Raw genomic sequence first — 25,397 nt, 5'->3', positions numbered from 1 at the left:
GCTTTCCCCCTTGGAGCACACTATTGAACCGTACACGTAAATGAGTGAAATGCAGGCTTCTTATTGGCTCGCTCCTGTCAAACTCCACAGAGTTGGGGGCTAAGCTGAACCACGGAGGTGGGAGGGGTCCTTCTTTGTAGCGTGCTGATTTCAAAAAGGCCTTTGGTGGCTCTCCCACCACGGGACGCCCACGGGGTCACCCAACAGGATGGTCTCTCTAGGGAGCTGATGCTGTACTTGATCTGACCTTTCAGGATGCAACACAGGAGCCAGACTGTGATATGTCTCTGTGACGAGGTAATCGACATTGTGATGGTAGCCCTTTCTATTTGCTAATTATATTTAGCTGTAAATGTCAGTTTTCTGAACTCCTTGCTAATGGCTCCAGTCTGTCAGTGTTATTTTAACCTCATTTTGATTCACATTTTTCATACATTTTGTTTCATTTTTGTTTTGTTTCATACGTTTCGGAGCTAGAAGAGATGTGACCAATAGACTCTTGCTACTATTTAAATCTACTATTTAAATCTCTCAATCTTATGCATCGTATAATGAGACCTCTCATAGTGGTTTCATGGATCAGGCTATGTATCAGTAACATGATTCTACGAACTGAATGCATCAAATGCAGGACTCTATTCATGTGCTATGACCAGTTTGACGTTGCCATGTTTTCCTCCATGCATAAATCACGGAGTGCGGAGAATATCCAGCGATCGCCAAGCAGTTTATTATCAGGCTTTCTTTCAAGTTGGCATTAACTGATAATTCATTCCTTTTTCTTTCTGCGGCGGCATTATCCTGAAAGGTCAGTCCCCATATTTCAGAATTTGTTTTTGAATTGGCACACGAAGTACCAATTCAATTTGGCCCCGGTTGTTTTGTATTTGCATACCATTTTAGTTTATTTGTGTTTGGTCTCTGTAGTATCTGAACAAGATATGCAGTGCGGCCTTGGAAACTGATTAAAGCCGCGTGTTTAATTTTCAAGTTTCATCAAACCCTGATATGTCCTTATGTTTATTTGGATTAACGTCAAAGGGATTACATGAATGCATAAATATATTTTTTCAAATATACTGTTTACTGCAAAATATCTCCATTATATATACATCAGTAGATATGGAAATGAGTCCATTATTGCTTAATGCATTATTGCACTCTCAAGCATATCCACAATCACACTATACTGTTATCGCTCATCTGCAAATGAACACGATTTTAGGCAAAGAAGTAAAGATTGCAAATCCACTTCATATTTAAGCTCTCAAATTTCCATGATATTAAAAAAGTATTTGTACATTTATATCAATATAATGTTCACCTGCTCACCATTGTTAAATTCATAGTTATTTTTGTATTCTTTCATGCAAGGGTAGTGCTAAACGTGAATTTAGATAAGCTTTACATACAAGTCTCCCGTAATGCATTGTGGGATTGTTTTTGCAATCCTGCGCCATCAGCCGTCTCACGGTGCATTCTTTAGAAAACAGTTGTATTTATAATCCTGCTCACGTCTTCTGGGGAGACGCTCATGCTCGTGTTTTTTGGAAAGAAGCTCTGCTCACACGACCCTAAAGGTTTCCAGTTTCCCTCGTGTGTGCTGTGGCGGTGCAGGAGTGGTATTTGTCCTCAGTGTGTGCGTCTTCAGATAGTTCCTGGTCTCTGGGCTGTTCCTCTCGACGCGGCTCAAACCAGCTTCTCTTCTATTTGTTCCCGTCAAAAATAGCCTTGAGTCTGTAAAACACAAGAAGCAGGATGTTGGAGGAGGAGGAGGAGGAGGAGGAGTGGGTATCCGAGTGTGAGAACCATTCTTTATCGTTGACAGGCTTCGACGGCCATCTTTAGTTTAAGTGTTCCCTTCCACAATTGATCTGAAAGGGAAAATAAATTAGGTGTGCCTTTAACCAAACCGACCGGCCGCTCACAGAGGTCAAGGATCGAGTGATTGAAGTATTTTCTCTTTCTGGACTTGAGATCAGATTGCCAATCCATCACGGGCCTGTCTTGTGATGTGTACCCAGGCAGGCCGGATGAATAATGGACCGCAGCCTTTTATTTATTACAGTTCAAACCAAGTGCTGCCTTTAGGATGTGGAGACACTGAACGTGTAATCCATAGGGACTGGGGAAGAACCTGATTATCACTGCCACATACATCGCCGCAGGTTTAGACGCGTAATGTAACAAAATAAAACCCCTTAAAGGGGTTTTCTAACATGGTTCTGTTCTCTTCATTATAAATAATAATTAAGTGCTTCATTGTGTCACTTTATTTGCAAACCAATACTTTATTACCAATAAAAACTCAATGGGCTATTAATACTCAACACCTCACGTACTATAATTATCTTAATAGATTCACTTTTTACCACAAAGGTAAACCAATTGGCAGTTTTTGACATTTAACCCAGGCAAATGATCCATGAACGCATCATTCTTGCGCCGCGTTGGTGCGGTTGCCAGTGCACGTTTCGACCCAGAGGTCAGCCTAACCGCGAAGACGCCAGTGGGTTCGGCTACGCCGTCTCCAGAGCTCCTCCGAGCGGATCTGAAGGCGCCTCAGCCGGTTAATTGCACACTTGTTGCTCCTTCCCGGGGATGCAGAATGCCATCTGTCCGCACCAAGCCAACCTCCGCCCGGAAAAAAAGGATCCCTTCCTGTTCCTTTGGCGGGGATTTCAAAGTACGACAGGGGACTTATTACACACACATGGAATACAGAATCCAATTCGTCTATATTTCATGATGTGTCTGTTGTCTGTCATGGCCGTCATGATGGGGGTCCCTCAGGGCGCCGTAGTAGGGTCCCCTTCTTGTTTCTCCCTGCATGGTCGTCGCCTGCTGGTCTCCTCCGTGTCAACTCGCTGGCCCTGCGTCACCAGTTCAGACGGAGGCCCGTCTCCGCGGGGCTGCACAGCTGCCCAGGACAGATGTTTCTCGCACATATTTTTCAAAGCAGACCTTTTTCGCCGAATGCAGGGGCCTTGATCATCTCGGAACGTGATTAGGCCCCAGCACATGGCAGAGGGCTGCTGATTAGAGCAGGGGGGGGGACGTCACCGGTCTGAGTCTCTTTCAGAGCGGAGTAAACTTCCACCGACGACTAGTGAAAGTAGTGCTACTTGTACGAGGACTTCAAAGTCGTTTCCATTCTGTTTGTGACGTTTGGGCAGCAAGGGGGGGGGGGGGGGCAGGAACTGGGTGGGACGTGTGTGTGTGTGTGTGGTGTGTGTGTGTTGTGTGTGTGTGTGTGTTGTGTGTGTGTGTGGTTTGTGGTGTGGGTTGGTGTGTGTGTGTGTTGTGTGGTGTGTGTGGTGTTGGACACGTCTTTGTGTGCGTGTGCATATAGACTGTCTGGGTGCCCACGCACGTGTGAACCTGCACTGTGTGTGTGTGTGCATATAGACATGTCTGGGTGCGCTTGTGTGTATATGTGTGAACGTGTAAGTGTGAGTCTATGTGTGCGCAGGCACCAGTGTGTGTGTGTGTGTGTGGGCATGTGCGTGTGTGTTTGTCGGGGGCTTATCAGAGCAGCGTTGGCAGAGTGGACCCCCAGGCACCCGGTGAGCTGGGTCATTACAGAGCTGTCACCCAGAGAGGGGAGCGGGCTGGCAGCCCACTCCCGCTAAGCGCGCCGCCCCCCCCCGCCTCATTCTCACTCCCCCCGCCCACAACCCACCCCCTAACCTCCTTTGCATCTCCCGCTTCCTCCCCCTGCCTCCAGTCCAAGCCTTGTCAAGTGGTGGCTGTTGTGTTCTTGGTGTGTGATTTTTCTGTGTTGTGTGATTGTTGTGTGTATGTAGTGCTGTGTGATTGCTGTGTGTTCTTAGTGTTGTGTGTTCTTAGTGTTGTTTGATTGTTGTGTGTTCTTAGTGTTGTGTGATTGTTGTGTTTTCTTAGTGTTGTGTGATTGCTGTGTGTTCTTAGTGTTGTTTGATTGTTGTGTGTTATTAGAGTTGTGTGTGTTGTGTGATTGTTGTGTGTTCTTATTGTTGTGTGATTGTTGTGTGTTCTTAGTGTTGTTTGATTGTTGTGTTTTGTTAGAGTTGTGTGTTCTTAGTGTTGTGTGATTGTTGTGTGTTCCTAGTGTTGTGTGTTCTTAGTGTTGTGTAATTGTTCATTGTGTCGGTAGAATCTCCCAGTGCCTGTTCCATCTCCATCTCTTGGAAAATGTCCGGTTAAGGGACGTTTAAGCTGTTCGCTTGAAAATAAAAGTTCTGTTGCGGAGCAGAGGGAAGGAGTGAGCCATGCTACCGACCAAACACTTTCAGTGATGGCCGGCAGAATATAGAGCTTTTAAACACTCATCTGGTCAAATAAATATCCACTACAGCACCTTTACCAGTTCTTTTAGATTTTTACTATTAAATCTGGCGTTGAGGATCAGGATTGATGTTCCGTACTGTGGCCGTCTCGGAAGGTTTGTCAGGCTGTTAAGTGTTGATTTCCTCCTGCTCAGGAGACGCTGTATGTCTGAGCCTGGCCCCGTTTGCTGCTCAGGACATGATGAACACAGCAACACCGCCCGGTCGAGGCGCGCCTCGGGACTGGATCGGATCGTTTTTCTCCTCCTTCTTTCTTCTCTCCTGACAAGTTCACTCCCAGGGGCCACAAAGCGCCCACAGGGGCCATCTGTCTTAGGGCCAGTATAGACTCTGTATACCACGACAGGCCTGTCACCACCATCGCAGACACACGCACACACACACACACACACTCACACTCACAGGATGATGTCATCGCTCCATCGCTCCAACGCCAGGCAGCCCGTGCGGACGTATCGCACACTTTGACAGAATCCTTCAGTCTCCAGTCAGAGAGACTCAGTACACCAGTCCAATAAACCAATGGTTTCATCCAGAACCAGCCGGACACACAGACCAAACCGGTCATTTTGGCAGGACGTTACAAAATAAAGGACTGCAGACAACGGACTGAAGGAGGGGGGGGGGGAAGAGAGAGAGAGAGAGAGAGAGAGAGAGAGAGGAGAGAGAGAGAGGAGAGAGAGAGAGAGAGAGAGAGAGAGAGGAGAGAGAGAGAGAGAGAGAGAGAGAGAGAGGAGAGAGAGAGAGAGAGAGAGAGAGAGAGAGAGAGAGAGAGAGAGAGAGAGAGAGAGAGAGAGAGAGAGAGAGCAGATATCGCGTCTCCCGTCCCCCGTCCCCCCCGTCTCCCTCCAGTGTGTCTGGGCGTCTTTAACCGATCGACCCTCTTTGTGGCGCCCCGCTGTTCAATTACCCAAACGCCCATAAAGGGCCCGTCGCCACGGCCCTCCCGGGGGGGGGGGGGGGTGGTAGCGGCGCTGTGCTCACCGTGGTAACGGGGTGATTCAGAGGACACTCCTCCTCCTTCTCCTCCGCCGTGCGGATGATGATGCGGTCCCTCGTTCGCAGCCCCCAGGGCGCTCCTTAAGACGATCCGTTACCCTATCAGCCCTCCTCTCACGGGTACAGCGGCTGGCCCCCGCCGGAGAGAACCACACCGCTCCCAGGGACGGGGGCCACGGAGGAGGAGACCCCCAGAGAGACGCGCCTCTGGACACCATGGTCATAGGGTTAGAGACGGGTTTTGTGGGTGTTGAATTAAAAGGCAATTATTGAATTTTTCCAAGTTTGTTTTAAAAGTAAATGAGGTTCTAAGTTCGATTCTAGGAAGAGAGAAAAACACACATTTGAAAAACGTTTTTTATTTTTTATTGGTTTACAGACCAACAATGTGAGGTTTGCTACATCGATCAATACTTACCTCATTCGGTTCTGGCCTAAATACAGAAGAAGAGCTATAAGTTAATGTTAAATTATGTAACGCATGATACTTCTTGTTAACACGGTTGGTAAAATAAATGACAAAGGTGGCTCTCATTATGCTAAGTAGTTCATGTCCTGATCCACTGCTCCAAACTCCAAAAAGTTGGACCCAAAGCAAAACAGTCAAGCCATATATTTCTAAAGTTACAAACCACAGACATTCCCCTCTCGTCTTTGTATTGTGTTTGTGGGAGAGAGTCGGCCGGTTGGGCACTCTCTCGCTCTCTCTTTACGGAGCACTGTAATTGGCCGAGAAAGAAGAGGGCGAGCGAGCCACAGCGCTCTATTGCGTGTCGTCTGAGTCTTGAGGTCTAACTGGAGACTGATGCGCTCTCTCTCTCTCTCTCTCTCTTTCTCTTTCTCTTTCTCTCTCTTTCTCTTTCTTTTTCTCTCTCTCTCTGGAGCACAATAATAAAATGCCCCCTTATCACTCTTCTCTATCCCCATCCCCCCAGCTCACATCTGGCCTGACATCAGGACAAATCTCTGGGGTCCGATGGAAGAGGCGCCTCAGCAGAAAGTATGAACTGTATGCATCGTTTGCATTTAGGTTCACACGCTATAGCCCCCCCTCCTCCTTCATTCTTATTAAACCCAGCGTCTTTATGCGGGCGCGTGTTGACTGTTTTCACTCATCCTGTCCCTCTCCTGGCGGGGCGTCCTTCGGGGCTCACGGCCTCGCCACAGATCTGTGTTTGCGTGTGACGTGTCACGTTGACCCGGGGAACCCACGAGGCCTGTGGGAGGGGGTTGGGTGAGCACCTGCCTCGTTTATGCATGCCCCCACATCTCCGTCTCTGTCTGTCCGTCTGTGTGTGTGTTTCTCTCTCTCTCTCTGCTGTCCTCTCAGATTCACGTTATGTTCGGCTCTCGTTCAAAGCGGGGCCTTCGCTCCTCATCTCGGAGACGTCCCGTTTGGGACAGCGATGTGGAGAGGAGCGTTGGAGACGCTGTCTCTTCTCGGGAAATCTTCCTGCGGACGGTCGACTCCGGGCCAGAAGACCGCCCAGCCTGACACAAGAGGTTACTCTCGGAACTTCTTCGCGTGACTTGGTTCCTCTTGCCTCCTTTTGTCTCATTCCTGCTCCTGCTCCTCCTTCTCCCCCTTCGCTTTGAGAGTGTTCAGGGGGGAGGGTGTGGGCACGATGAGGAGGGGGAGGGTGATGATGAGCTGGTCTAGGCCGGAGACCTTTTGCAAAGCAGACCATTCGAGTTGCATTGTTTGTGCCCCTCTCCACACACAAACCAACCAATCAGCAGACAGAGTACCACTTGTCCTTCACACAGTCCCGCCCCCCCTGAGGTCTACTCTGACCTCATCAGTCCTACACACGAAGAGTGCCCCACGTCCCCCGCTGGTCACACTAATAATCAACCAGTGCGGGGTCTGAACACCCACTAGTCACACAAAGGGACTCGACCAAGTGTTGGCCATAATTAAGCAGATCGAAATATAATTTAGGTGAACGACGTGTCATACTAAAACAAGAAATACAGCCCACTTTCTACAGCACTTTTCCTCAAACTATCCCAAAGTGCTTGAAACATATATACAATACACAAATGTACCATGCTCTGTGTTTCACTCCTCTATGCTTGTCTTTCTTGAGCTCTGACGATACTACGCGTATCGCAACTCTCAAGTTCTGTGACCTAACTTCCTTGCCCAGGACTGTGGGTCGATCAGACTGCGTGTTGCAGACAGACCCCCTTTCCTACGCCAGTGACACACGGAGCCCTGCGGCTGGCGGGGACCACGTCCTCACCACACACGCACGCGCACACGCACACGCAGAGACAGGAACGCTGCGTGACCACTTCAATTAGAGCCCCCCTGACAAAAACCGGACACTCCCGCCGCCCCCTATCCGAGCACGGAGGCATAAATCACTCTGTGGTGCTGGGCCACAGGCAGCCCCCGCCCGGCACCACCACCACCACCACCTCCTCCACCTCCTCCACCACCACCACCACCTCCACCACCACCACCTCCTCCACCACCACCACTCCTCCACCACCACTTCAACCTCCACCACCACCACCTCCAACACCACCACCACCTCCACCCACCACCACCTCAAGATTTACACTGCACTTCTCCACCAGGCCTGGCGACGTAGAATCCAACACACGACCACAAGTCATCTCCCAATTGGTTATCGATCCCCACTCCCCTCCCCAATAACAAGAATGAATCACGCGTCGCCAACACCGCTTAGCCTCCACGGTTACAGTAGCGCGGAGGGATTATCGACGCCGTATACCTCGGCAGGATGAACGCCTGCGCCGTGCGAGGAGTAATACAACGAGAAAAGAAATTGGAGTCGGCGCCGGTGCGCGCTCGCTCGCTCGGAGATGAGTAGGTGCCAACTTGTCGACCGTGCTCAGCCCTCATTAAAACCCGTCAAAACCGTGGAGGAGGCGACGACCGCGTGCGGGGAAAGTGTTTTTAAGCGCGCCGCTCCGTCGCAGCTGTACGCAATTACTCCGTGACTTCTCTCCACAGCGAACCTCGGTTTCTTGCCCTTGTATTTCACGTGCGGATCCGCGATGAGCAGATGTTTATTGATGAGTGGAGGAGAACAGCAGCAGTTGCCTAGGAGTATTAATATATTACTTCAGGGCAATTAATATAAAAAAGCAGCCACTTGTAAATATCCAGACTTCGTCTATCGTATCTTCGTCTATCATCTCATAATGGTCCTCATCTTCCGTGAATGCTCTGCCATTACCGTCGCCATGAATAGCCATCAATTGATTTCAGCTGTCAATTTAACCAGGGCTCTTTATTTTTAAATATCGGCATTTAAAAGTGCGTAAGAGGTGCTGTCATACCAATCCGTTTCCATTTATTTTTTTTATATATAATATAACTTTTTTATTTGAAAATGTTTGAAGGGATAGCCCAGCCCTCTGCGCTGGGTATGAACCACCATATTGCCAGCTATTCCTTAATGGGGCCCTGCTTCTTGGCCAATTAGGCCCCAAGATGGCGTGTGAAGTGGAACTTCTTCCCAGGGAGCACTTCTCTCATAAATGCCAGAAGGGTCATTATCAGAATCCCTTTGCGAGGGGCGACCAGACGGCTACAGGCCCCGGCCTTAATTGAACGATTTTTAAGAATGACGGTGACTGGGGATTTTTGTTCAGAATTTCCTTTAAATTGTCGGTGTCTCAATACCTGAAACCCAGACAGCAGGTGTGTGTTTTGCTCATCCGTTTTTTCGAGGAAAAAGCTCAATTTCGGTTTCAAAGCGGGCGGCGGCACCTCAGTACGGTCCCTTCTCTGTCACATCAGCGCATAAAGTCTGTAGAGGGGCGCTACACGGAGGCAGCCTCACTGACACTAATTGGTTGCGGAGCGACTTCAGACGCTTGTGGTGTAGGCTTACCTGTCACTTCCTTAAGCATTAGATGATGTTCAATTAGAGCGGATGATTTAGCAGAGGATTTGCGATGAGTGGAACGTATTTTCTGTGGGTGGTCTGCTGTGTGCTACTGCCACAAGTCTTACTGCGTCATTGATTAGTATCAAACCCAGTATTACTATCGACTGTCTTCTGATCAGTAGACCCCAGTATCCACTAGGCATTAACCCCAGCTGCATTATCCGATGGGTTGATAATGAACATTTTCATTTATAATCATTTATATTGTTGGATTTACCCCGCTGAAATCAATTACGTTTTACCCAAATTAGTGGTTTCCTATAGTATACTTTGCAAAGATTTTCTTTGATTTAACCATAGAACCAAGCATTTCTTGTTACTTGCTGTCACTGACAGGCAGACACCAGGGTCAACCAGGAGAGCCAACCTCTGTCTGCGTGACGTTGGAAGCCAGTCTGAGACGGGGTTGAGGGACCTTCAGTTAGTTATGTCAGTTTTTATTCAAATATAGATCGCTTGCTACTAAGCCAGACCGATAGTGAGGTTAGCTAGATTTTTTCTCTCTCTCTGTCTCTCTCTCTCTCTCTCTCTCTCTCTCTCTCTCTCTCTCTCTCTCTCTCTCTCTCTCTCTCTCTCTCTCTCTCTCTCCTGTTAGCGCTGATGTCCTCCCCGTCGTCCATCAAGGGTTGCGGGCCTGTCAACCGCTGCTTCTCAGGCCCCTGGCCCCCCCCCCCCAACCCACTTTCAACCCAACTCCCCTCCTTCATCAATGACCGCCTGGGTCCGGCCGAGTTGAACAGAAGCACCTGGAAGCAGTTTGCCGTTTGGGTCGGCTGTGAAAAGGTTTGGCGGGAGTTTAGTCTTTCACAAAGAGGTTTGCTGATTGTTTGAGTGCTGGCTGAGGGATGGATTTTGGGGGGGGGAGGGGACAATTGTTGGGCAGGCTGGCCTTGGTTCCAGTGGGGAGGAGAGTTTGGGTCTGTCCCTAAATCCTGGAACCAATGTGACAAAAGTGTCCATCTGTGGAGTCCTTTCCAGCGGTCGCTGTCCAGACAGCCTATTGAGAACAAGGTTGGCCGTACCATCGTTGTGCATGATGACACCAGTTTTTTTCATTGGAGCTTGACTACGTCACACTAAGCACTATAATGTTGCACAGTTTGAGTACATTTGGGTTGTGGATTGATTGAAAAGGACATTTGGTTTATCTGTTGATGTCTTTTAAAACGTGCAATCTGGTCTCTCTACTTCTCCAACATTTGAGTTATCATTTGACGCAGTCTGTTCCATCGTTCCATCGTGTTCCAGCATTATTTAAAATGCATGATTGAAAAATAGACAAAATGACAAAAAACAAAGTCTGATTGTTGCCGTTTTATTTCATTTATATCCATTATGACAGGACATTACAACATGTGACTCTTCGGACAAACAGATAAACTAAACAGCAAGCAGAATTAGATGATATAATTTATGTGGATAAAAATAAACTTTCAGCCTAAAAAAATAATATTTTCCTATTTTTTCGTCATGCTAAGCATATTGAGGTCAGTTTACGAAGCATTCACAAGTGCATCATGATCATAATACCACACAGCTTCTCACTGGACCATGTTTACAAGAGGGACAGCGTCTGACAAACAGAATGAGTACATTCATATTCTGCATTATTATGCGTCACACAGAGAGGTGAAGGACAAACTTCACAAAGCATCACAGTGTTCGAGATGAGCATCTTCTCTTGGGCTCAGTTCCAGTTATTTATTTAATAAATAATGTATTGAAAGATAAAAACGTCTAACATTTAAGGCAAGGCTTTTGGATCTTTCCTAATGTTGCCCCTATAATATAGATCCTTGATCTGTTTTAACATTGACTTTCTAGTCGCCCTCAAACTTTCACATTCTCGACGTCTACATCACGAAAAGAAAGCGTGATCTGACCACGTTGTGGCCTGTGTCCTGCCTTCTGTATCGTCAATAGCCAGGAACAACACAACATGAAGAGAGATCTGGGCTGGCCAAAGCAGCATGCATGACGTTATGTTACACTGAGAATAACACATGTTTTTATATTAAAAATACAGATCAACACAAATTCAATTCAATGTCTTCACCCACCATGGCATGCGTGGATCTAATATATTATTTTTTCAATTGCAAATATATCCTTGTTATATCAGCGGTGTAATTATTACACACATCCACAGTAAAAAATATAATATACTAATTTAATTACTATTTAAGCTCTACCTCTAAGTGTGACACACACTAGTGTGAATCCCCAGTAAAACAAAGACACAGTGGTTTGCCTCTCCCAGCCCCCCCACTGTATTCTGACATAAAACGAATACTGTTCCTAATGCACACTATTGCTCGGATTACAGGATATTCATTTAGAGAAAAATACATATAATATCGCAAGATACCCCGCGTGATTGACATTTACATAGGATCGGTAATCTATTACGAATCATTCTCTTCGAACTAAACCCGTCAGTGGCCGTTTGCAGACGCAACCCCCTCATAGTTTACCCCGCCACCCCTCAGTCTGCCTGAACGCCCACTCTGGATGTGTAGAAGCTGTAACAGAGGGATAACGTCTACCATAACATCCGAGGCTACCTCTATCCAGCCTAAACCAACACATCAGTCAACAACACGGAACAGAACACGGCATGACGAATGACGATACATTTGACACGCGACAAATATGCATAGATATACATCCATATATATATATATTGCACTTCCTGGATATGGAATAGACAACACATTTTAACCCGTGTCACAGACAGCGTACACACCGATATAGCTGGGCTCATCCCCCCCCCTGGCGGAGGCGGTGACCGTGGAATCAGCATCAGTGGTTAGAAAGCAGCCATGGCTTTAGATTCCTAACGGCAGCAGCTGAGCCGCGCGGGCTCAGTCTGCCGGGCTTTGCCAGATCAGCCCTGGACACAATGTCTGTCCTAGATCCGTCTAGGACTACCTAGACCCACCTAGCACCACCTAGATCTACCTAGATCTAGCTAGAGCCACCTAGATCTACCTACATCCACCAAGGTGTACATAGATCCACCTAGATCTACTTAGATCCACCAAGATCCACCTAGGTGTACCTAGAACCACCTATGTCTAACTATCCTCCTAGATCCTTCTAGATCCACCTAGATCGGCCTAGATCCACCTAGATCCACCAAGATCTACATAGGTCTACATTGGGGCTTTCACACAATGGTAAAAATAATTTCTCGGCTTTCGCCGCTAAGTCCAAAAAAATAGCTTAAAACACGGATCTGAAATCGGTATCAATCAAAACCAGGGCACTTACCTCTGAGCCAGCAGAAACGTGGGTGAAGTTGGGCTATCTTAGCCTTGGCTCTAACGTTAGCCTATCTGGGGCTAAGGAGAGAGCAGTGTGAAGCCCCTATAGATCTACCTTGGTCTACCTAGGTCCACCTAGCACTACATACAATGTAATTATACTTTATGTACACATAAATAACATATATATATCTATATAATTTGAGATTTTTAAGGCTTTGCATTTTACACTTTGAGGTTATGTGTTCATCACACATGATTGCACAGATAATACGCACACGACCACACTGGTGAGTCTAAAACTACGGCTAGGATTGCTGAGAGGAGTGGAGCACCGGTCAGGGCAGTGTCTACCTCTATTTGGTCGCTCAGAACAGACGAGTGGCAGCAGGATTTCTTTAAATGTTCCAGTCTACACGTCTGGACTTTAGTTCACTATCTCGATCAATCACAAAACTATCTCAGGCTATGCATTAAAGTCACTTGCCTCGGTTATATCACCGGGAGGGAATGTGCTTTCATGAACACTGTCGTGATTGGTCGAAGTACCTTTGATCCAGTTCTGGATCTCTGGATCGAGTCCCTCAAAACGTGCCTACCCTCAAATCCAGACCTGTAAGCTGGAGCATTTTAAAAACAAACGGGTCAATCTTGAGGGACCACTCTCACTACGCTCATTTCCCTGAGGCTTTGCCCCCCTGAGCGAGGGCCGGGCTGCGTCCCGTCCCCCTGGACCCCGGGGGGGTGGCGGCGGTGGTGGGGGCGGTGGCGGTGGTGTGGGGGCAGCAGCGGCGGCGGCGGCGGCAGCAGCACCACTTCTATGGCACAGGTCCCTGATCTCCAGCAGACCCTGCTCCAGTGCCTTGGTGAACACCGCCGAGCAGGTCTCGGTGCTCTCCCGGAAGCTGGACACGCAGAAGACGATGTGGTTGGCCTGGGGGTTGTAACAGGCCCCGTAGCCGTTGGGCACCACGGGGCCGTAGCAGCAGAACATCTCCATCACCGTGGAGACCTGGGAGGGAGGGGTGGGGGTCACAGCGTTCGTTAGGGTTTGGGGAATGGGGGAAGGACCTGAGGATCTCTAACCAGGATTCTAACAAGCTGCGACACAAGAAAACATTGACGGACACAGCATGTGTTCTTAGATAGTGTCCTTTGGGCATGACCAGAACTTCAACCGGCAACTATGAAAAGAGCTGAGGGGCAGACTGGCTTATTCTGGACGGTTGGACTTTAGGCATGTGCCAGCTGCTTTATGTGCATTTTATTTTCCTGGGAGTGTTTTGTTTTGCTCTTGCGCAGGGCAAGCAGTGCTACTTTGTTAGATTGTGCTGGGTGGCACAATCCCCCCCCCCAACAACTAAAAAAACCAAATATGATCATGGGATCACAGCAAGTCACCTGACTGGTGGAGAGGATAAACTGGTTGCTGGCCCGGTACGTCTCATCAGAGAAGATATCCGGCTGCTCCATCTTGAGCTCCTTGGCCATCTCACGAAGCCCCAGGAGATGATTGTCTATGGCCATCCCTGTGATGGCCTTCCAAACAAACAATTGAGGCTGAACTGTTAGCGGTGTGATACGATGTCATGTTATTGAAGTCATGGAGAAGTAACATTATCTAACGGAGCTCACTCACTGCAATCGTGTAGTCAGTCTGGGCCTTTATGGCATCCCGCAGTCTTTTCATCCTTTCCGAATCCTGAAACAAGTCAGAGGACAAAAGGATAAACAAACCGAACGTATCAGTGCGGTGCGCCTTTGAAGAGATGCTGTGTACTCCAGGCGTAAAAACCCGCTGAAAAGCCCCCTGTTCTGCTAATGGGGACCCATGCTCGTTTTCAATCGCCAAAGGTTAGGGGAGGAGGTGGCTGAATCATTTAGGCAGACACGGCGAACGGTAAGATGGAGTGAGGCTCTGTTATTAAGGCCAAAGTGAGAACAGTGACTCACACTGAGAGCCGGCTTTTCATCCGTCATGGACTTCACGAAGGCCAGTGCCTCGGGGGTGGCAGAGCGGATGTTGTCCACGCGGCCCTCCTGGAAGCGGCGGATGGAGGCGCTCTCGTAGGTGGAGACAAGCCGGCCGTTGCATCTGAAAAGACCATAAAGCCTGTTAACTTCACCCTGATTAATGATTTACATTTACGGCATTTAGCAGAAGCTTTTATCCAAAACGACTTACGCCGGTTAATGCACACATTCACCCACCGACGGCAGAGTCAACCATGCAAGGCGATGTTGGGAACAGTTAGGGTTAGGTGTCTTGCTCAGGGACACCTCAACACAGCAACCCTCTGGTTGCCAGTCAACCCGCTCTACCTCCTGAACTAAACCGACCCCTTGAGGGCACCTTGAGGAGTACAGTCTTTGTGTGACGGTGTGTTTGTACCTGTAGAAGGCCAGTTGTAACGCCACCTGTATGTAAGCATCTGGACTCATCCTCTGCTTCTTGATGAATTCTTTCCCGTAGAATTTGAACTTGTAGCCGTCCATATCAAGGTTAGCGACTAGCCTGGAGTGATGAAAAAAGACGTTGGAAAATAAATAACTTGCAGACAAATATTGTGTATCACCATAAGTCATGGTTTGTTTTTGTGTGGTGTTTTATCATTTCTACATTGTCGGAAAGGCTTAAGTCCGGGTTGTCTGATTAGTCTCGGGCTGCTGACTCCGTGAAATAAGTTAAGTTAGGTCTGTTCAGTAGTGTAGTACTTGATGTGAGTTGGGTTAGGTCTGTGAAGCAGTGTATTCCTTGCCTCTGAAGTCTATCTGAAGAGCCTGATAGGAGAGCCTGGATGTGAGGATTGGACTTCCAGGGCAGCCTCCTCGGTGGAGAAAGATCCGTCACGCTGAGTGACCTCGCCATCTTGGAGGGGCTCCTTGTCCTAATCAAAACAACACACGAGCACATTTCGGACACGTCGATCTTTGCATCGCTGGAATCATCTTCATTCTCCGATGCGTGCAGAACTTACATGTACTTCAGCAGGTATTCTGAGCTCTGCACCATCACGATGCCCTCGAAGGGCGAGTGCTCACACAGCACGCCGCACACGCCGTCCATTCCTACCACATACTGGGAGGGCATATATCTGTGTAAGAGCAAAGCAATGCGTCCCTGCATCCCTGCTCTAAGGGCCTCAATAAGCGAGCGGCCCTCTTGGCTCCATCTTGGTTCTTAACGTTTGTTGGGTCGAGGGAACTGAATGCAGAGTTCCACGTTTCCCATTCAGTTCCCTCATCTTGACTCCATCTTTCTTTGGGTGGGGGGGGAACTAAATGCAGTTCTGCACTTCACATTCAGTTTCCCATTGGAGGCCATTTTGGTTCAAAGCACCACCCAGCTAGCGTTTAGATTTAGAACCAAGATGGCCAGCAGGCGAAGAAGGCCTGTCCTGTTCTGTCGTTCTGAGGGTTCTTCGCTGGCCCCTACCTGCATGGACTTGTCGTACCAGCGGTTGCCGCCGTTCATGTCGCGGCCCCCTCCGTGGAGCAGCAGCAGGGCCCGGTTGGTGTCGCTGGGCTCCAGCTTGGTGGGCTCGTCCAGACACACCACGCACACACAGCTCTCCATCAGCGCCAGGGACGCCCTGTTGGTCGGGTCTGAACCAGAGGGACAGGAGGTCCTCATGAGACTAGCTGTGGAGCGGGGGGTCCGAGCGACTGGCCGTGTTGATTCACATTTGGACACATGGATAGGCATCTATCCAAAGCCATTTACAACGGTTCACACGCACACTGACGGCGGAGTCAACCGTCAGGAGCAGTGAGGGTGAGGTGTCTTGCTGAAGGACACCTCAACACGAGCCCGGGATCGAACTAGCAACCTTCCGGTTACAAGTTAACCCGCTCTACCTCCTGAGCCAAGCCAACCCCATCTTGACCCTTATGTTCATGCGTGGCTAATGAGCACAATATTGCTTTTTTATTATCATTATGATAATCTATAACAGTTTAGTGGGACATTTATGTGTGATGGTGGAGACCTTTAATGAGTTCGTCCCTGGCTTGAGCCCATTCCTTCCTGCCATCGGAGGTGAAGAGGCCGAAGGGGGGAAGCCTGTCCTGAGATCTCTCTGCCATGGACACGATCTTCTCAAGCTGGGACAAGATGTCCATCTCGTTCAGCCTCTTTAGGTTGGAGACTATGTCCAACACAAAGAACTAGGGAGAGGAGGGAATATTTAACACATTTCATAAGATATTGATCGGGGAAACTCATTCAGTCATTGGGATAATTAATCAGCACGGATTTTGTTATCTGTTTTTACCTCTGTAAGATCCAACAGATTAATTAGATGCAGAATTATTTATAAGCAGGCCAACTTCCTTCTCTTATGACTATTCCTTATAACATTTATCTTTATACTATAGTTGACATGCAGTGCTTTTTTAGAAACCACACTCTATATGTTCCGGATGCTTTTGAACCCCTGACCCCTAGGAGTCACATGCACACATCCTGAGCCCTCACCTGGTTTTTACACGCCACGATGATGTGCTCCGGCTCCGAGGCCGCGGCGGCGGCGGGGCTCTCGATCTGGGTGTCGGTCGTGTGACCCGGCCGGCGGTAGTAGGTGAACATGCGGCTGTACTGCTGCATGCACAGCGGGGTGCCGGCCAGCTGGCCCCGGGCGTAGTCCACGGCCAGCGCCTGTCTGAGAGGGCCCCGGTACGACCAGACCGTCAGAGACACGCAGCACATCGGAGATGGACTGCATTTATGTTGCGCCGTTCCAACCAGTGGCCACTCAAAGCGCTTTACAATTATTGCAAACATTCACCCGTTCACACGTCCACACACCGACGGCGCAGTCAGTCAAGCAGTTAGGGTTAGGTGTCTTGCTCGGGGACACCTCGACACTCAGCTAGATGGAGCGGGGGCTGAACTGGCCATCTTCTGATAGGCAGTCAACCCGTTCTACCTCCTGAGCCAATGCCGACCAAGGTCCGGTCTTTGAAAAAATTGGCCATTCCCAGTCATCCGTTTGGACAATGCTGATGTGTCGATGCATACATTATCAGCGTGTGATTGGGCCCTGTGTGAATCTGACAGTGTCGAAGCCTTGCTCTACCAGTGGAGCGACATATTCCTCATGAGCACAACCGAGAGGTGTGACCTCTGAGCCGAGAAAAAGCTGAACTCCACGTCGGTGGAGCAGCAAAGAAAACATGGATCGTACTTCTCTCGCTCCCTTCACTTTCAAGAGGGGGATAAACATGTGACGTGTGGGATCAACATGGCTTGTGTACGATAAATAAATCTTTATATTGCATTTTGTGTCCAAAAGCCACATCAACGAAAACCGGTTGACTGGAGAGGAAATAGGAGCAGAAAAGGCGGCAGCTGTACTGAACCTGAACAGGAAGTCAAGCTGTACCGAGAGCCGGGGGGGGGGGGGGTAAACTTACGTGTCAATGAGAGACTTGTACTCCAACACCCCCGTGACGAGATGAGCAGCGAATCTGGCAAAAGAAGGACACAAAGTCAGAAAAGAGGGCGTGTGCTAAACTTCGGCACCATACAAATACGTTGTACCTCATACGAGGGGGGAAGCCTGAATGAGACATTGAACAGGAGCATGTAAACTGTCTGTGGCTGCTGTGGACGTGGATCTGATTGCGTAAGGTCTTATCTGCTGGAGGAGCCGCAGCAGTAATCACATTGGAGTCAATTACAGAGCTGCGGAGGACAGCATTCTTGTATATGTGTTTGAGTGTGTGTGTGTGTGTCTGTGTGTATGTTTGCCTGCATATCAGTGTTTGAGTGTGTGTCTGTGTGGGCGTGTGGATGTGTGTGTGTTTGCATGCATCCATGTGTGTGTGTGTGTGTGTGTGTGTGTTTGCATTCATCCAGGTGTGTGGGTGTGTGTTTGTGTGCATCCATGTGTGTGGGTTTGTGTGTGTGTGTGTTTGTTTGCATCCATGTGTGTGTGTGCGTGTGTTTGTTTGCATCCGTGTGTGTATGTTTGAGTGCATCCATGTGTTTGTGTGTATGTTAGCATGCATCCATGTGTGTATGTAAGTGTGCACGCGCGCATCAATGTGAGTTCGGTAGTGTGTCTGTGTGTGAGCAAGGAGTGTGTCCGTGAGGAGGAGGAAGAGGAGGAGGAGGAGGAAGAAGAGGAAGAGGAGGAGGAGGAGGAGGAGGAGGAGGCGTGCCCGAGCAGACAAACCCAGAGCCCTGTCAGACCCTGGTTTGTGCGTCATCTGTCTCTTCCCATTACGCCCGGGCCGGGTCAATACCCCCCCCCCCCCCCCGGGACAACCCCCCCTCCCCACCTAAACGACGGTCCGCCGGAGCGCTCCACGCAGAGAGCCACTGCTCCGTAACTGCCAGCCCGCTAAGTGGCGCTGTCAGGGTATCACCAGCTGCCCGCGGCGCTCTGGAAACATTCACTTAGCGTGGGGCGAACTGACAGATGCTAACGGTGAATAACGGGGCTGAGGGGACTGCCGCTATGCGCCGGTGCGGCCGGTGCGCCCGCAGACGTTCTGGTCGGGCCACAGATCATCGAATGAGAGGCAGAGGGGAAGGCAGCTACATATCAGGGGCTCTGATCTATGACAACAAACCCCTCGTTCCACCAGCACTAGAACTCTTCAGTCATTTGGACGTCCTTCAATTCATGGTTTAATCTCTTAGACAGGGTAAATTGTACTCTAAGATAGGGGAAATTATATCTCTAAGATAGGGGAAATGATACTCTAATGTCATTATATCTCTTAGACATGGTCAATTATATCTCTAAGATTCTTCTTCCCATATCCAAGGTTACAATGTGTAGTTGGGGTTGCAATGCCTCCTTGACAGACCCTTCTGTTGACAGAAACCTCTCCTCCTATAGATGCCAGGTACGATAAACTGCATAACTTCTGTAAAAAACCTTTTAGGAGTGAAAATAAAACCTGGACTCGAGTCCGTGGAGAAAGTTGTGAGGGAATAAACAATAGCTTAAGGCTTTGTTTTTATCAAACAAAGTTTGTGTAAAGGATATGTCTGAGCTTCATGAACCACCCACATTGCCTTTGTTATTACAGGGAACTGTACATGTTGGGTAGGATGGCATGTACTAATATATTTCTGAGACTGTAATGGACTGTCTTAAACCCTCGAAAATATACTTTGTAACCATGAAGGAGCATCTGAATATGATTGTGGGAGACAGAATTCAAGTTTATAAAAGGATGAAGTGGGAAAAAAAACATTGGGAAATAATCTGTATGCATATTGGTGTTCTTCATAACACCAAAATAGACAATTTTGCTAGATTATGCTGGCTGATTTGGATAATGAACGTTAAGTTTTTTCAGGAAATGTTCCCACCATAACCACTTTCCCAGGCAAGGAAAGAAGGACAGAAAAAGGCACCACATTCACAGATCCGAGGATTCCAGAACGTGTTGGAATAGCACTGACGATACCTGAGGGCGTCTTTCCGATCTCGGAAGGCCTGTTTGGGAAAGACCATGGCAGGGTTGGAGTTCACGGGCAGAGCCACTCGGTTGGTCAGGTACATGTCTTGGAGCCAGTAGTCATAGATCTGCATGGGAGGGAGAGAGAGAGACAGGGGAGGGAGAGAGAGAGAGAGAGAGGGAGGGGAGGGAGAGAGAGAGAGGGGAGGGAGAGAGAGAGACAGGGAAGGGAGAGAGAGAGAGGGGAGGGAGAGAGAGAGCGAAGAGGGAGAGAGAGAGAGAGGGGAGGGAGAGAGAGAGACAGGGAGAGAGAGAGGGAAGGGAGGGAGAGAGAGAGAGAGAGAGAGAGAGAGAGAGAGAGAGAGAGAGAGAGAATCAGCATCAGCCCTTGCTTTGGTAAACTTTGCATTCAGAGTTGAGGCTGGCAGGAGGTGGCCTGAGAAGCCATTTCAGCGAGGTACTTGTGAGAGGAGGGTGGGGGGGACTAGGGGTGTGATGGATGTCGCTGAGCGGTAGCAACCTTTGAGGAACCAATACATGAGGGTGTGGCTGGTGGGACGGCCATCGTGAGGTCACACTCATCAGTCATTGCAATAACTTTAGTTTTATTTGTTAAGTGTTTTGTTTCTCGCTCGGTTCCAAATCCGGAACATTATCAGCCTGTCGCTGTACCTCTGTGGGTTTGTCTGTCTGTCTGTTGTTCCGTCTGTCTGTTTAGTGGTCTTTCTGTCAGTCTGTCCGTTTATCGATTGTTATGTCTGTCTGTCTGTCTATTGTTCTGTCTGTCTGTCTGTCTATTGTTCTGTCTGTCTGTCTGTCTATTGTTCTGTCTGTCTGTCTGTCTGTCTGTCTGTCTGTCTGTCTGTCTGTCTGTCTGTCTGTCTGTCTGTCTGTCTATTGTTCTGTCTGTCTGTCTGTCTGTCTGTCTGTCTGTCTATTGTTCTGTCTGTCTGTCTGTCTGTCTGTCTGTCTGTCTGTCTGTCTATTGTTCTGTCTGTCTGTCTGTCTGTCTGTCTGTCTGTCCGTCTGTCTGTCCGTCTGTCTGTCTGTCTGTCTGTCTGTCTGTTTATTGGTCAGTTTGTCTATCAGTCCGTCCGTCTATCTCTCCGTCGGTCCACCTAAGTTTGTCTTTGCCAGTTATCTCTGTCATTATCCGGGGAAAACGACATACAAATATGAATTATAACGTTATTAGGGTGCCAAGCACAAAGGGCGAAGGCAACCTATTGTAATTGTTAGTGTTTTTATCTATATCTATACCGCTAGAAACTCTAGAACATGCTGATTATCCAGATACATCAGTTTTCCCCAAAACTCCTAACATTGTTGGGTTAGGGTTATTAGTTCTATTATTATTATTATTCCGCCACGTTTTACTTACACAGCCTAAACCGCTCGCACGCTTTTTATGAAACTTACTACAGCTGTAGAGGCTGACTCAAAATTAACAGAGAGCAAAAATTACACTGATAGGCCCAAAGGTGGCGCTATAGCAACAGTCCAAAAATGCAAACTTTGAACAAACATATCTCATAACCGCTTTGACTTAGAGTCATGAAACTTTGTTTACACATGCATATCCTCATGGTGAACAAATAGGCCCCAAGAAACTAAGACTTTATTTGGAAAGATTTACAACTATCTTGAACTTGGATCCTAGGTCTTTCACTTAGACAAAAATCCTTTAGCACGTATCATCTATGGACCAACGTCTTCAATCTGACATAAAGCGAAGTCTGTACAATGAAGATTAAAATACCCAGGAGCCATTGACTTCTATAAAGGGTGTGGTTTAAAACGCATAAAGACTTAAAGGCTTATATCAACATCAAAATGGACTCCTAGGATCTTGAGTCCAATGCAAAAGTTGTTCAGAATCAAATTCCAAACAAGATGAAGTCCACATATTTCCAATTAGAGCGTGGCATCGAAATGGGCGTGGCCTGTGACTTAAATCACCACAGTTCATCGACGAAATATTTGATTTGAGTGGGACCAACTTAGTGGCTGTTGGGGACCAAAGTTACAACTGCTCAAGTAAAATTAAGTTGATCGACAAAACAAAATGGCCGCCAGAGGCTCAAAATCGTGTCAAATTAACTTAATGCCAAAAGGCAAGGTGAACTTTAACCAATCATCATCAAACTTGGTGGTCAAAGGCACATGAGTCAAGATGAACCCATCCAAATTGTATCCATATCGGGAGATAGGGGGAGCCATATCAATTAACTGAAAATGCAGACTTTGGACAGACATGTTTTCTGACCTTTTTCTTCTACAGTCATGAAATCCTGTAGATATTTGTCAAATATTTCGTCGATGAACTGTGGTGATTTAAGTCACAGGCCACGCCCATGTCGGGGTCTTAATGGTCTGCGTCACAGTCTTAATGGTCTGACAGGGTCTTCATGGTCTGCGTAAGGGTCTTAATGGTCTGTCAGGGTCTTAAGGTTCTGACAGGGTCTTATTGGTCGGCTTTAGGTTTGGCACCTGTAAAATGCTGCTTGCAGCTTTAATTAATAATTATTATGATTAATGAACTATTTACCCAGTTGGTCGTACTTTCCCTCCGTTCCAGAAGCTTCTTCTGCAGGGTCTCGCCGGCCCCCCCGCGGGCCCCGAACTTCTCCACGATGGTTTTGGTTTTGCTGAACTGCTCCTTCCCCACCAGGTGCTCCATGCTCTTCAGGTACATGTCGAGGGTTTGCTTCAGCGGGGGCAGAGGGACCTTGGGCAAGGCATGCTGGGAGAGAGAGAGAGACATGGATCACCGATCACCAGCCATCACCGTCTCAGTACGTTGACTCATTAGTTAAAAGGCTAGCACGCACACACACACACACACACACACACACACACACACACACACACACACACACACACACACACACACACGCACAAACGAACACTTTTGCTTTCATGCTCCTATTATTAGAACATAATTTAATAATTCATTGAAAGGGCTTGAGGATGCATCTCAAAAGAAGAATCCAGCCCTTTGGGACCTGAAAGTCATCCCAACACAACGAAGATGCTAATTGATTCTTCCTCATCCAGCAATTATTTATTTACATATTCGAACTGGTTGTAGTTAAAAACCCCAGTTGGATTTTTTGTGAGCAGAACTTTCTTTCTGGTTAGAAATACTATACATATCCCACGAGTTATTCCAAATAACTGCTGAACATGAGTAGAATATATTTCTACATTAGATGAATTACTGATTTCTTTAATTCTGCAGCCTAATTGTTTCTGTGAGGAAGTAGTGCTATTTATCTATAAATGCCCCTAGCGGCGAGTGGAAGAACTGCTCCAGACGCGCTTGTTTCAGGACCACGGAGAGCGACGTCTGCCCCCGACCAAACCGAGACACGACCTGAGGTTAACGAAAATCCCTTTATGCAATAATATCACTCCTCATACCTCAAATTGATGACTGAAAACCAAGCGTGGACATGGGATTTTGATGTAGAAAATTGTAATAGAAAAAAAAACGTTTATGGAGAAGGACACATTTGGAATATCCCCCTTTCTCCAAAATTAAATAGCCTGCGATTTTAAACCGACAACAATGTATAACAAATAAATACACTAGATTAAAAAAAGAGACTTCCTCTGTATTGCCAACATTATGAAACAGTCTCTCTTAGCCTACTTGACTTTCCGCCGGGTCCCTCGACGCGTCTCTCTCCAGAATGGGCATGGTGACAGTTTGTCAAACGCGCTCACGGTAAGGTAACGTGGATAACCTCTAGAGTCTTGGCCTATAAGCTCCTACAAGGGACACATTTAAATGAACAGGCATTGAAAATATTAACAAAGACATTTAAAATGAAAACAATAAGAATGATTGAAGAAAACAATCTGAAATTGGTGCATTAATTAGCTAAAGTGTCCGACATAACTCCAGTGCATTTCAGCTCTGCATTATTTCCATCCCGGACACTCAGCTTATAAAAGTTTCACGAATATCACAAAATAGGTAACAGAGAATTTTAAAATAAGTTCTCCGCTTACCTGAAGACTGGTGGCTGTCCTGTCCTGCTCAAGTGGTCAGAGGGGTGTGAGTGCCATTTCCTCCCGTGCCCGTGCCGTGGTAGGGTCCCATCTCCATGCTCCTGCTCCCGTGTCCCGCACGTCACCGTCAGCTTTTACGCGCAGCGGACACACGCCTCGGAAAGACGGTGAAGGTACTCGTCTCAACCTTCCCCTTGGGGCATGAAACTCCTCCCATCGAGATGTGTTCCTGTTCCATCTGACAGCTGGCTCACAGCTCGCTCCCAGTGCCCGCTACCAGTACAGAATAGTCATACTGGCCTCCTCTTTCCTTCTTTTGAAAGATCATTTGATAAGGATGACGGTACACTTTCTTTCAAGTTTAACTCAACTTCTGGTCAAGTTTTCCTTTATTCTTGTACATGTATTTGCATATTTTCTTTAAAAAATTCTTCTATTATTAGGTTCTAATATCAGGCCTTCTGAGGCTTTCTGCTCTGTAACATATTCTCTCTCTCTATAAATAAATATATATATAGACATATATATATATGTGTGTGTATATATATATATATATATATATATATATATATATATATATATATATATATATATATATATGTGTGTCTCTGTATCTCGCAGTCTCTCTCTCTCTCTCTCTCTCTCTCTCTCTCTCTCTCTCTATCTCTCTATCTCTCTATCTCTCTATCTCTCTATCTCTCTATCTCTCTATCTCTCTATCTCCCTTTCTCCCTTTCTCTCTCTCTCACCCCAACATTTTATTTTCGAGTTATTCAGATGATGCCCGAATAAGATAAAATGTATAGCACAATAAAACTATTTAAAGATGTAGGCCTAATTCAGATAAAAAAATAAACCTTATAATATTAACATAATGAGGCTTTTCATTTTGTGCTTCGTCCTACGACGCATGGATGTTTATTTGGTGGGAAATACTTCGAAGATTAAATCCCATTTAATTGGAAACATTTTGATGATATCTCCTCTGAATAAACACAAACTGCTGATTAATCCACACATGCTTTGGGTTCATTTACATTTATTAAGCTACATTTCAGGAAGAAAAGATCACACCAAACACACAACATCCTCCCAAAACCCAGTCCACACAGTCACACGGACGCACGCGCACACACACACACACACACACACACACACACACACACACACACACACACACACACACACACACACACACACACACACACACACACACACACACACAGTGCAGAACAAATGTGCTTAGGTCCACAATCCACATGTATTTCAACCATTTACATTGTGCATAATATCCACATATGTACAAAAAATGCATTCTTTGACAATGATACATTTCATTTTAGACGTTCAAAGACTTAAAAAATAAAATTACAGACAGGTCCAAAAGTTTAAAATTGACGAAATACGAAACAACATGAGTTCAGCCTTCGATACCGAGT

At 47.3% G+C, this 25,397-nt stretch overlaps 2 protein-coding genes across 2 annotated transcripts in view; one reads left to right on the top strand and one right to left on the bottom strand.

Annotated features, from left to right (window-relative positions):
- The window catches only part of LOC130371737 (poly(ADP-ribose) glycohydrolase-like), a 30,846-nt gene extending 23,990 nt beyond the window's left edge, over nt 1–6,856 (top strand). Inside the window, exons 18-19 of the mRNA XM_056577597.1 lie at nt 5,454–5,554; nt 6,688–6,856. Coding sequence (XP_056433572.1) covers nt 5,454–5,554; nt 6,688–6,856 — 270 coding nt within the window. The remainder of the gene's footprint in view (nt 1–5,453; nt 5,555–6,687) is intronic.
- Nucleotides 6,857–6,882: 26 nt separating this feature from the next.
- Nucleotides 6,883–23,656, bottom strand: LOC130371736 (choline O-acetyltransferase-like). Its single transcript, XM_056577596.1, has 15 exons — nt 23,597–23,656; nt 22,490–22,684; nt 19,951–20,069; nt 17,938–17,991; nt 17,000–17,183; nt 16,512–16,689; nt 15,959–16,128; nt 15,501–15,601; nt 15,282–15,410; nt 14,915–15,037; nt 14,476–14,617; nt 14,162–14,224; nt 13,924–14,061; nt 13,316–13,534; nt 6,883–6,996 (listed from the first exon to the last, which is right to left on the bottom strand). Exons 1-15 carry the CDS (start codon nt 23,642–23,644, stop codon nt 6,883–6,885), a joined length of 1,977 nt encoding a protein of 658 aa, XP_056433571.1. The 5' UTR covers nt 23,645–23,656.
- Nucleotides 23,657–25,397: the final 1,741 nt, after the last annotated feature.

The sequence above is a fragment of the Gadus chalcogrammus genome, chromosome 18, assembly GCF_026213295.1.
Source record: "Gadus chalcogrammus isolate NIFS_2021 chromosome 18, NIFS_Gcha_1.0, whole genome shotgun sequence".
NCBI lineage: Eukaryota > Metazoa > Chordata > Actinopteri > Gadiformes > Gadidae > Gadus > Gadus chalcogrammus.
This window is presented reverse-complemented; position numbering and strand designations above follow the sequence as displayed.

Coding starts and splice junctions, on each gene's coding strand:
- LOC130371736 (XM_056577596.1), bottom strand. CDS start 23,644: ATGCCCATTCTGGAGAGAGACGCGTCGAGGGACCCGGCGGAAAGTCAA. Junction 22,685..23,596: donor GGGACCCGGCGGAAAGTCAA/GTAGGCTAAGAG, acceptor TCTCTCTCCCAG/CATGCCTTGCCCAAGGTCCC. Junction 6,997..13,315: donor GTGCTGCTGCCGCCGCCGCC/GCCGCTGCTGCC, acceptor GCTTTGCAAAAG/GTCTCCGGCCTAGACCAGCT.